This window comes from Oncorhynchus clarkii, chromosome 12, assembly GCF_045791955.1.
Source record: "Oncorhynchus clarkii lewisi isolate Uvic-CL-2024 chromosome 12, UVic_Ocla_1.0, whole genome shotgun sequence".
Taxonomy (NCBI): Eukaryota; Metazoa; Chordata; class Actinopteri; order Salmoniformes; family Salmonidae; genus Oncorhynchus; species Oncorhynchus clarkii.
Window position 1 is genome coordinate 33,383,713 of NC_092158.1, and position 12,960 is coordinate 33,396,672.

Genomic DNA, 12,960 nt, shown 5'->3' on the forward strand with positions numbered 1-12,960 from the left:
AGTCAAATAATCTGTCTGTAAAGAATTGTTGTAGAAATTACTTGTGTCATGCAGTTCCAGCAGAGGCACTGGCTTGATCCTATTCTTCAACTTATTTTTGGAGATGGGAATCCAACATAATTAATTTCAAAGGATATTGAATTATGTTTGCCTGTCAACGCAACCAAATATCAACATTTGAAGGATATTTATCTTCTGCTTGGATAGTTCCATCATCTGTGCCACTGACTTAGACTGGCTTCCATTCCAGTTTGTCTACAAATTAATAATTGATATATTGGATTCACATCTCTATCCCAACCAAAAAATTGTATTTAAAGAATAGGACTAAATAAAATCCAACACACTTTAAATAAGGTCTGATTTGATTTTAGTCCTATTCTTTAACTTGGATTTTTGGTTTAGATGGAGAAGGGAATGCAGTTATTAATATGTGGCCAAACTGGAATTAAAGCATATTATTAAGTAAAACGTTACTCCAAAGCCTCCATACAATGACACATAAATAAATAAAAAAATGTCATCCAATTGCAGTATGGACAACAGCTCAGTTTATTCCCTATGTAATATGCTAAAGAACACCATCAACCTGTCATGCTTAATTACTTTCTTCAATTGTAGCCTACGTGAATGAGCCTACTACTAGCAGATTCTTGGTAATTTGCTATGAACGCATGGAAACATAAAACTATAATGGAATTGAATTGGTTGAAGCTTCAAAACGTCTCTCCTCACTGCAGACATTGCGTGATGATGAAGATGCCAGGTGATATTTCTCTGCTTCAATTCTGAGCATCCATCCTGTCATGGGGGGATGCTAGCGCGTGGGCGGGGCAGACTTCCCTTGCAGTGTCCTGTCGTAGTGCAATGTGCATGACGGGACAGAACGGGCAGAGCTGAGAGCAGCGCAAAAGGAAAACATCCGAGACAGTAATCTTTATATTTGGATCATGGATTTATCATTCGCATATTATCGCTAAACATCGGAGATTGCATCATTCAATAACTCGGACATTTTGTTCCTCTTTAGCAGGATACCGGGGCCCATCAAGAGCCGAGGAGAGACAGTAATTTTCCCTGCTCGGATCCGTGGCATTTGAAGAATTGTATCGCGCGCAGGAGCTGAGCTATAACCGACATCATGGCGTGGCCCTGCATCACCAGGGCGTGCTGTATGGCCCGCTTCTGGAACCAGTTGGACAAGGGGGACATTTCTGTGCCATTGGTTTTCACCAGGTACGATGTCTCGGAGATGCAGCATCTTAAGCTGCAGCACCAACAAAAACAGCCGCATAACCAGGCACAAACGAGCGCAGTCGCCATAGAAACGCAACCCATTCACAGCGACCAGGCGGTAGCAGCTCGTGCGAACCCCGGTATCACTGCGTCTGGGGAGCGCGCGTGTGGTTCTGTAATGCGGCAAGACTTTAAGCACTGGAAAGTGCGTCCTGAGCCATCCTGTAAACCTAAGAATGAATATCACACTCCCGAGATCCCTTTTAATAACAAGACACAATATCAGAAGGATTTCCAGCCGTGGCCCATTCCAAAAAGGAGTGACCATCCTTGGATTCCCAGACCCAATCCATCCATCTCCATCGGCGATGATCGCGTCCAGGATAGGTCCAAACAAGCGGAGGTTGACATCGGTGTAGAGAAATGCGAAATTGCTGACAAATTGCACGAAAAGGAAATCCTCGGAGGGAGTAAAAAGAATCTACCTGCAGAGAAGGAGGGTGAAAAGAAAGTTAGCATCAAAGTGGAGCGAGAAGACGCGGCAGGGGCCAGAGGCAGGGCGGCACTAGATGCGCTAAACAGGCAGTTAAAACAGGAAGTTACTGGTGGCAGCTCATACAAGTAAGTTATAAACGCACTTCACAGGTAAAACCCAAAATCAAACATTGCATCATGTCATTGTGGAAGTTTAATGCGTTTCCAAAGTGGCTTTGCTCTGTGTTGCAGGTGAGTGAGTTCACCTTCAATATGAGGTTGTGTGAAGGTCGTCGCATGTTAATGAGATAAGCAAATAGGCCTACATGTAAAATATTCCTGATATATCATTCAGTATCAGACATCAAACATATTTTTTTACCAAGGAATTCTAACCACTGCTTTCTATTCAAAACTTTGAAGCAGATTTGCCTCAATTAAAGTAGCATGGATAAAACAGCATCTATCACAGAAATAGTGTAACAGTAAAACTTATTGTTCTGAAGGTCTTTATTTATACATAATGTTACATTCAAAAGGTTTGTGCTGAGGTAGAATTAATGTCCCTGTAACACAAAATCTGTCTCTGTCCCAGCGTTATGCACTGTGCATGAATGATGGAGACCTGCCATGTCTCTGTCTGGCTCAGTGAGCTGAGCACTAAGGCCCGTGCTAGATATGCAGTTTACACAGACACAGCTTGGGGCAGCGGCAGTGCCATGTTTTTGTTATGCTCTGTGAACAAAGATGGTGGATAAATTGTTTAGTCATCTGCCACATCCCATTAGAGTTCCTTACAGAGTAGTTGCCAGGGAGTGAGTGCCACAAAGAGTTTGAGTGTTTGAGGATAACAACTTGAGAAAGTTTTGCCTTTGTTGTTCAAGATTCATCAGTACCACTTATTGCTTGTCCTATTTCAGTTCTCTGCTCAATTTGGCAAGAGTACAGTCCCATGACCAAGATATCACACTCCATAGGATTTATGACTGAGCATTACTGCCAAACACAGTACCTCTGGTCTGATGAATAGAAACACATTTCACCCAGTGAGTGTGACATGACAAAACTAAGCCTGACTCAGCTGTGAATTATATTAGAACACTTCCTTACTGAAGTTACCCACAAAGCATAAATTACTAACACTGAGAAGAGGGCTGAGAAGAATATTCTCCCTGACTTGAGGTGGTGTGAGAGAGGAGAGCAAATGCCTTTGATTTATCAAAGGCATTTGATTTAGTTGGCCGTGAACATTGTTCAGTAACATAACACGTTCAGTAACATTGGTCTCAGTGAAGGGGCAGTAAATTGGTTTAGGAACTATCTTTCTGACAGAACACAATGTGTATATGCGGACAATCACATGTCTCGCTTTCTTGAGATTAATAGAGGTGTGCTCCAGGGTTCCATTCTAGCTCCTGTATTGTTCTCAATTTTTATTAATGATTTGGGAAATGGGATGCAACCAGCAAAGTTACATCTATATGCAGATGATACAGTCATATACTCATGTGCTCCTTCTCTGGTTCAGGCTGTTGAAGAGCTCCAGACTGCTTTTCAGTCACTGCAGGCCTCCCTTTATGTTCTCAAACTGGTCTTGTATGTACAACAAACTAAATTCATGACCTTTACCAGAGCTCGCACTCAGCCAGAGAAGAGCATTGTCATATTATCCATAAAAAAGTGTCATCCTACAAATACCTAGGTATTTGGTTGGATGACAAGTTGTCCTTTAAAGTTCATGTGGATAATCTTGTGACAAAGCTTAAATTGATATTGGGTTTTAATTTTCGTAATGAAGCTTCAATCCCGCTTATGGCTAGAAAGAATCTTGTTCAGGCCACTTTTCTCTCTGTAATTGATTATGGTGACTTGTTGTATATGCATGCAGCCTCCTCAGTCTTACAGAGACTGGATTCTGTTTATCATGCATCCTTGCACTTTAATACAAATGCTAAGTCACTCACCCACCATTGCACCTTGTACCAAATGGTAGGTTGGACCTCAACTTATATGCGCAGAAAGCTACATTTGTATGTGTTCATCTACAAAGCCCTTTTGGGTAAACTCCCTTTTTATCTCTGTAGTCTGGTCTCCTTCACCACCAACAGTTACCATACCCGGTCTGCTAGGTGGTTGCTACTTAAAGTCCCCAGGACATTCACAGTATTAGACAAGACTGCCTTCTCTTCTTCTGCACCAGAGGCATGGAATAGTCTACAATCCATGCTTCGTCTACTGTAGATACTGTATGTCAGTGCCACTGAATGAATTTAAAATGTTGATGAAAGACTGTTACAGAAGAGTGTAAATGCTTTTTTAAAGCTGGATCATGTTGTTGTATGTTTTAATTCTGTAATATATTGATTGTTGCTGCCTTCTTGGCCAGGTCTCCCTTGAAAAAGAGACTCTGGGTCTCAATGGGCTTTTCCTGGTTAAATAAAGGTAGAAATCAAATAAAAAACAAGTCTGGCAGCTGGTCACAGTGGAGCGCTCCACTGTTGTTGTGTCAGTATTGTTCTGCAGCCAGTGGGGACCAGCCCAGGGCGGAAAGAGACCTGCTCAGTCCTCACATGGCATGAAATGGCTGCATTGTGACAAGCAGGAGCCCTGAGTCTGCGAGCACTGAAAGAAAGAAAGAAGAAGCAGATCGGCTGTTGGTTAATCTCTGACACACACATTCACACACACACACGCATGATCACGCACGTGCTCACACATACACATATAAACACACACTGTTATGGAGAGCCTTGCCGATGGGGACTAGGCTCCTTGGAATGTGGGTGTCTGTGGAGTGACAGACAGATATCCCAGTCTGACCGTGTTGAAGTTTACAAGTCCAATACAGACTTTTTTAATCGCAATATCAAATAATTTCTAGGTAACAATTAAGTGCCTTACTGTGATTATTTTTGACAATTTTAATTGAAAACAAACAAAAATAGCTTCTAAGCAAAGAGCAGTTTGAAGCAATAATTTTGCTAGGACTGTCTGGGAGTGGTCTGAGTGGGAATGGGAAAACTGAAAACTAGGTGCTATTGGTCTATTAATTAATTTACCGCCAAAACTCCATCGAACCAAAACAGGCTGAAATTTCAGGCAGTATTTTCACAATATTATCCGAACCTCATAGTGTGAAAATATATATAAAACACAGGAAAATCACTTTTTTGCCCCTGCACTGGGCTTTTAACTGCTCAGAGCGGCTTCATTCACCTTGCTTTCATGAGACTGTTTCTAATTATGTATGATAAAACTTTGTGTCACTGTATGCCACTGCATGGTTGGAGATTGACGTGACATTCATACAAATGAGGGATGTGAATTAGATTTTCTGCATCTAGTGGTTGCTCCCAATTGAGCCATGTTAATGTAATTCTCCTCCTGGACCTACAACATATAAATGAGGCCTATTCAGAAAACCAGGACTTTTATCCAAGCTCTGTGTCACGATGTTCGTAGTAATGGTCGGATCTAGACTCAGCTCGATATGAGTCCCACATACTTTATTATTAGTGAAACTTAACAAAACAAAACCATAAACAATAAGCGAACAAACCGTGACTACTGAGGTGCTATGTGCACTAACTCCAAACATAAACAATATCCCATAACCCACAGGTGGAAAAAATGCTACTTTAAGTATGATCCCCAATTAGAGACAACGATAGCCAGCTGCCTCTAATTGGGAATCATACCAAAACCCAAACATAGAAAATATAAACTAGATTAACACCCCTGTCACACCCTGACCTACTCTACCATAGAAAATAAAGGCTTTCTATGGTCAGGATGTGGATATGGATATGAATAGAATATGAAGCTTATTGACTTCAAGTTACAGATGGAACCTGACTGGATAGTTGGCCACATCCTATTTTGTGTTCAGCCAGTCAACCATTTCTCCAAAACAATGGAAAATAGCTGTCTCTCAGAGAAGATTGTTTATGGCACCGTGAAGTAAATAAAACTGCCCTCACGGTACAAAAACAAAAGTACTGAAGCTGAACCAAGAGCTATGCCTGGACTGCAGCGGTCTTTTCAAAATGTAGGCCATCTGAAATGATTCTGTGCAGCCTGCATGCCCCAAAGAAGTAGCATTCATGATGAAAGCCTTGCTTTTATGTCCAGTTTCAGTCATTCCTCACTTCTCACCTTTTTATTTTGATTTCACAATAACATGAGTGCATGACATGGTGGATGGTATGGACTGTGACAGATGTGATCAAGATGGCGCCTGTGCAAGATGGAGCCGACAAGATGGATCCTCACTTCAGGTCCTATGCAGTTATTTGTTTTTTTATGTATTATTTCTTACACTGTTAGCCCAGAAAATCTCAAGTGTTATTACATACAGCCGGGAAGAACTATTGGATTAAAAAAAAGCCATCCACCGCTTCCGAGCATATTACTTGCCAATGTCCAATCTGTAAATATCAAGGTGGACGAAATTAGGGCACGAGTTGCCTTCCAGAGAGACAGAGATTGTAATATTCCCTGTTTCACGGAAACATGGCTCACTCGGGATATGTTGTCAGTTGGTACAGCCACCTGGTTTCTTCATGCATCGCACCAACAGAAACAAACATCTCTCTGGTAAGAATAAGGGTGGGGGTGTATGCCTTATGATTAACGACTCATGGTGTAATTACAATACAGGAACTCAAGTCCTTTTGTTCACCTGACCTAGAATTCCTTACAATCAATTGCCGACCACATTATCTTCCAAGAGAATTCTCTTCGATTATAGTAACAACTGCCCCCCCCTATGTAAACTGGAAACCATACATCCTGAGGCTGCATTTATTATAGCTGGGGATTTTAACAAAGGTAACCTGCGAACAGAACTTTCTCAATTCTATCAGCATATCGAATGTGCGACACGAGCTGTTAGCATTCCGGATCATTGCAACTCTAACTTCCGCAATGTATACAAAGCCCTACCCCGCCTTGCCTTTTGCAAACCTGAACATGACTCTATTTTGTTGCTTCCAGCCTATAGACAGAAACTAAAACAAGAAACGCCCATGCTCAGGTCCATCCAACGCTGGTCTGACCAATCGTATTCCACGCTTCAAGATTGCTTCGATCACGTGGACTGGCGTATGTTCCAGATAGCCTCAGACAATAACATTGATGATGCATATGCTGACTCGGTGAGCGAGTTTGTTAGCAAGTGCATCGGAGATGTCGTACCCACTGTGACTATTTTCCTAACCAGAAACCGTGGATGGAGTGCAGCATTCGCCCAAAACTGAAAGCAAGGCGACTGGAAACATGACCGAATACAAACAGTACAGTTATTCCCTCTGCAAGGCAATCAAACAAGCAAAGCGTAGAGACCAAATAGAGTCGCAATTCAACGGCTCAAACATGAGACGTATGTGGCAGTGTCTACAGTCAGTCACGGATTATGAAAAGAAAACCAGCCCCGTCACAGACATCGACATCTTGCTCCCAGACAAACTAAACAACTTCTTTGCTCGCTTTGTGGACAATACAGTGCCACTGACATGCCCCACTACCAAAGCCTGTGGGCTCTCCTTCTCCATGGCCAACGTGAGTAAAACATTTAAACATGTTAACCCTCGCAAGTCTGCCGGCCCAGATGGCATCCCTAGCTGTGTCCTCAGAGCATGCGCAGACCAGCTGGCTGGTGTGTTTACGGACATATTCAATCAATCCCTTTCCCAGTCTGCTGTCCCCACATGCTTCAAGATGGCCACCATTGTTCTTGTTCCCAAGAAAGCTAAGGTAACTGAGCTAAACGACTATCGCCCCATTGCACTCACTTCTGTAATCATGAAGTGCTTTGAGAGACTAGTCAAGGATAATATCACCTCCACCCTACCTGATACCCCAGACCCACTCCAATTTGCTTACCACCCCAATAGGTCCACTGACGATGCAATTGCCATCACACTGCCCTATCCCTTCTGGACAAGAGGAATACCTATGTTAGAATGCTGTTCATTGACTACAGCTCAGCATTTAACACCATAGTACCCTCCAAACTCGTCATTAAGCTCGAGACCATGGGTCTCAACACCACCCTGTGCAACTGGGTCCTGGACTTTCTGACGGGCGGCCCCCAGGTGGTGAAGGTAGGAAACAACATCTCCACCTCACTGATCCTCAACACTGGGGCCCCACAAGGGTGCATTCTCAGCCCTTTCCTGTACTCCCTCTTCACCCACGACTGCGTGGCCATAAACGCTTCCAACTCAATCATCAAGTTGCAGACGACACTACAGTGGTAGGCTTGATTACCAACAACGACGAGACAGCCTACAGGGAGAATTGAGGGCCCTCGGAGTGTGGTGTCAGGAAAATAACCTCTCACTCAACGTCAACAAAACAAAGGAGATGATTGTGGACTTCAGGAAACAGCAGAGGGAACACCCCACTATCCACATCGATGGGACAGTAGTGGAGAAGGGGGGAAGTTTTAAGTTCATCGGCCTACACCTCACAGACAAACTGAAATGGTCCAGCATGGTGAAGAAGGCGCAACGGCGCCTCTTCAACCCCAGGAGGCTGAAGAAATTTGGCTTGTCACCCAAAACCCTCACAAACCTTTACAGATGCACAATAGAGAGCATCCTGTCGGGCTGTATCACCACCTGGTATGGCAACCGCAAGGCTCTCCAGAGGGTGGTGCGGTCTGCACAACGCCTCACCGGGGGCAAACTACCTGCCCTCCAGGACACCTACAGCACCCGATGTCACAGGCAGGCCAAAAAGATAATCAAGGACAAGAACCACCTGAGCCACTGCCTGTTCATCCCGCTATCATCCAGAAGGCGAGGTCAGTACAGGTGCATCAAAGCTGGGACCAAGAGACTGAAAAACAGCTTCTATCTCAAGGCCATCAGAATGTTAAACAGCCATCACTAACATAGAGGCTGCTGCCAACATACAGACTCAAACCTCTGGCCACTTTAATAAATGTACTTAATAATGGTATCACTAGTCACTTTAAATAACCCCACTTTAATAATGTTTACATATCCTACATTACTTATCTCATATGTATATACTGTATTCTATACCATCTACTGCATCTTGCCTATGCCGCTTGGCCATCGCTCATCCATATATTTATATGTACATATTCTTATTCATCCCTTCACATTTGTGTGTACAAGGTAGTAGTTGTGAATTTGTTAGATTACTTGTTAGATATTACTGCATTGTCGGAACCAGAAGCACAAGCATTTCGCTACACTTGCATTAACATCTGCTAACCATGTGTATGTGACCAATACATTTTGATTCAAAAGACCTCTATTTTCAATCTCCATCAAAGCCACCATTGTGTAGACCTCAAGGATTTGTATTAGCTGTGACTGAGGAACCTGCTGCGACTTCAGGCAGAGCAGAGGTTAATATCCCTCAGCTCAGCTGCCTTCCTGCTTTGTTCAATGTTTACGCTTTGAAAGTCACTTTTGCATGAGAATAACCCTAGGGTCAGGCCTCACCTGCAGTTGTTATGCTTTGTTTACTCCACTATCATTATCATCCACACCAACCACCAGCCTTTTCCTGCTGGGGTAATCAGACAATAAACACAGTGAGCAACAGCACAGACACTTCTTCTCTTCATCTCATTAAGCAGTTATTTTCCTTTGTTGCAATCTAATTAGAAAACAATCAAATGGTGGGCTTTCAGAGGCAATTACGTCTTCCTCTATTGCATAATGTGCAATAAGCTGTGGATGATGAATGGGGAGCAGGTAGCATTACTTTAAGGGAGACAGGTAGTTTAGCTTAGTTTCCTTTAGCTCAGAGGGGGCGAGACAGAGGCCATGAATTGTTTATTTGAGATGTTTTCAGGTTGCATCACAGCACAACATGTACATGCCAACATTGATTAATTTATTTATTTATTGCGATTTTATTTTATTTTACAAACACCATTGACTCATTCAATACCCACCTCACTCTCATCACGGTTAGATGGACAACTGGCTAGTCATTCACTGGCCATAGGGAACTCTTCTCTGCACACTGCCAACCAGTCCAGGCCAGGGTGATCCCAATACAGATCAGTGTGCCTGCAGAATGAATGTCGCATGTGAGCAGAGCAGCAGTAGCGGCTGAAATATTGTAAAGAGGCCAACAGATTTTAATGGATTTAAAAATGATCCTCTTAGAAGGCCTGTAAAGCCCGGTATTTCCACCGACATGCAGGCAATGCGTGCTGAATCACTGAATCTAACCACACAGGCTCTGACTGGGGAGAGAGTGATGGAGGAAAAGAGGGAGGGCAGGACATGCTGCTCAATCTCTCCTCACAAAGCTTAGCTTCCAGGAACTCCCTACAAGATGCAGGCAGGTTAGGATCAGAGGTGTAGCATTACATGATAGTCTGAAGAAAGGATTCTCTAATTGAAGTGTTAAACATTAATTTTAGGATTATGGTCATTCCGTATTCAGTTAGTGTCTATGCATATAATGTACTGTATAAAGCCAAGAAATTAGCATAACCAGCTTGAGGCAGTTTACATTGCTCTTTCTCACTTCTCACAAAACATGTGTTTATTTTGTGTAAAAAATGTCACTGCTGCTATGAAATACTTGGGAGAACCATGATGGCTAAGTTGGTAGAGCATGGCGCTTGCACCGCTAGGATTGTGGGTTTGAGTCCTAGAGCCACCCACAAGTAAAACATATGCATGCATGACTGTAAGTTGATTAGGATAAAAATGTCTGCCAAATAACATTATTATACTAAATGCTAGACGCAGCTAACATTATTAAAGGTGTGGGTACATCCGAGGTTTAGCCATGGATCTGAACGTACAACACACTCTGTGGTGATTTCACTGAGTTGCAATATGTCACAGTGTAGCCAATAGCCATCTGACTGCATGGGCAATCTTGACAGGCTACAGATTCAGCTACCATAGCGCCAGAGGCAAGCTGATCCCAGAGGGAGGAGAGAGTATTGATCAGGAACAATCAGCAGTTGGCTACATGTAATGGCTGACTGACACAAAAAGAAGCCGTGTCAGTAAATCAAGGCACTGTTACTGTACACTGGGATTGATTGATTCACCTCAAGTGTTTAGAGAATGTCTGGCTGCGTTCCTCTGTTATGTACTGTATTATGTATAGATTTATTATTGAATCTGCTGTGTAGTAAATCGTGCAATCATTTCAGATGTGTATGTTATTGTTTATTGGAAACTCTGTGTCACAGTCGGATGGGCTTCAGATTAGAATTTCTGTCCTGCCAAAGTGGGATGTCGTAGGAAGGTAAATTTACAGTAAAAAAGACTGGCTGTGATAATTATGATTATGATAATTATTTGTATTTAACACTGATGATACTTTACTGTCCAATGTAAATGCTGCAATCAATTGGATTTATTCCATATCCTCTCATGAATGGATGTAACCTAACTGACATGGCATGTTTTAATTAAGGCTGAGAGATTTTATTTGGCAATAGATTTGTTCAGACTAGCGCTGTAGCTATGCGTGCTAATGGTCCTTTTGCCGTTCTCTGCCCTTTCTAAGTCTCTAAGAGAGAAGTGCCAGATTGTTCCCTCTCTGCCTGGCTGTTGCCTGGCATGCTAATGTTAGAGAAGGGTAGCATGTGTATCTTAGCAGTGTTGTTCCCTGGCATCCCTCCACCACTTGTCAGTGCCAGTGTCATAACGTCATAGTGACGGCGCTTTTCACAACATATCTCACCTTTCCTGCAGGGTCAGCTCCAGGTACCAGGCAGAACCATTAGCGGATATCCATACAGCAGTAAGAAAAACAGTATGTTATCTTGGCAAGACCTGCTTTTCTACAGTAATAAATGCAGTATGTTAACTTGGTAAGACCTCATCAAATAACAGCTTGTTTTGGCAGAGGAAAGTTTCATTTTAGCACCACATAATAGAGGGAGTAAAGATACATCAAATGAGACTTTATTAGGGGTTTAGAGTTGTTAGAGGTATTAGATGTGTGTAAGATATTGAGCAAGTATGTTCAAGAAACCTCGCAAATCACATCATATGTCAAACATTTTCATACTTGTCTTTGACAAAGATCTGTTTTGAAAGAAATGGAAGGAGACTAGGTACCAAGCACACACTGACCTGGAAGACACTAGCTTAATTGTTACCAGTCATATGAGTATGACGTTGTCCAGCTTGCTATGTACAGTATAGACTTGTGTTTGACTCTCTCTCTGCCTACCACTACCCCGTCAATTGCACCCTGCGCGGGTAGTAGCATTCTGTGCCCTTGGCCACAGACATTGTATAATCTGACCTTGTACTGTCTCTCCTCTCTTTTCCTGCCCAAGCATTAAAAGTGGACTTCAATCCTTTTATGTAACAACTCTGTGATTCCATCTCACTTCCACTCCACTGGAACTAGATCTATCTATCTAACCGCCAGCCGCTCTTACTTTAACCACTATTCCACTCATCAACATCCTGGGCAGTTTACTTTATGAGAAAATAAAATTGTTTGGGTCAATTTATCATATCTGACCAAATGCTTAAACTTTAGAGTTTGATGGGTAATTTAGTTGTATTGATAAATGTGGACTGATATATAACTGCAGTGTCCTAAGTTAGATATTTTTGAAATGCCACACAGTAAGATCTTATTATCAAATGCCAATAAAGGTTCAATTAAATACATGAACAACTTTGATAAGGTTACAGTTCTGAGGAGTGTTACACTACATCAAAACATTGGGGGCTCACAGAGATAGTGTTTCAGTCTATCTATTGGGTTAGTTAAAGGCAAGCTTCGTCATACATCATACTAACTGTTACAGGCCTATTTCAATTTTGCCCGGTTTATCAAAAGTGTTGGAAAAACGTGTCAATAATCAACTGACTGGCTTTCTTGATGTCTATAGTATTCTCTCTGGTATGCAATCTGGTTTCCGCTCAGGTTATGGGTGTGATACTGCAACCTTAAAAGGTCCGAAATGATGTCAACATTGCCCTTGATTCTAAGCAATGTTGTGCTGCTATTTTTATTGACTTGGCCAAAGTTTTGATACAGTAGACCATTGCATTCTTCTGGGCCGGCTAAGGAGTATTGGTGTCTCTGAGGGGTCTTTGGCCTGGTTTGCTAACTACCTCTCTCAAAGAGTGCAGTGTATGAAGTCAGATCATCTGCTTTCTCAGCCATTGCCTGTCACCAAGGGAGTACCCCAAGACTCGATCCTAGGCCCCACACTCTTCTCAATTTACATCAACAACAGAGCTCAGGAAGTAGGAAGCTTTCTCA

At 42.5% G+C, this 12,960-nt stretch overlaps 1 protein-coding gene across 1 annotated transcript in view; it reads left to right on the forward strand.

Moving 5' to 3' along the window:
* The first annotated feature begins 885 nt into the window (after positions 1-885).
* Positions 886-12,960, forward strand: part of LOC139422006 (microtubule-associated protein 6 homolog) — a 35,265-nt gene continuing 23,190 nt past the window's right edge. Inside the window, exon 1 of the mRNA XM_071173148.1 lies at positions 886-1,857. Coding sequence (XP_071029249.1) covers positions 1,142-1,857 — 716 coding nt within the window. The 5' untranslated portion in view covers positions 886-1,141. The remainder of the gene's footprint in view (positions 1,858-12,960) is intronic.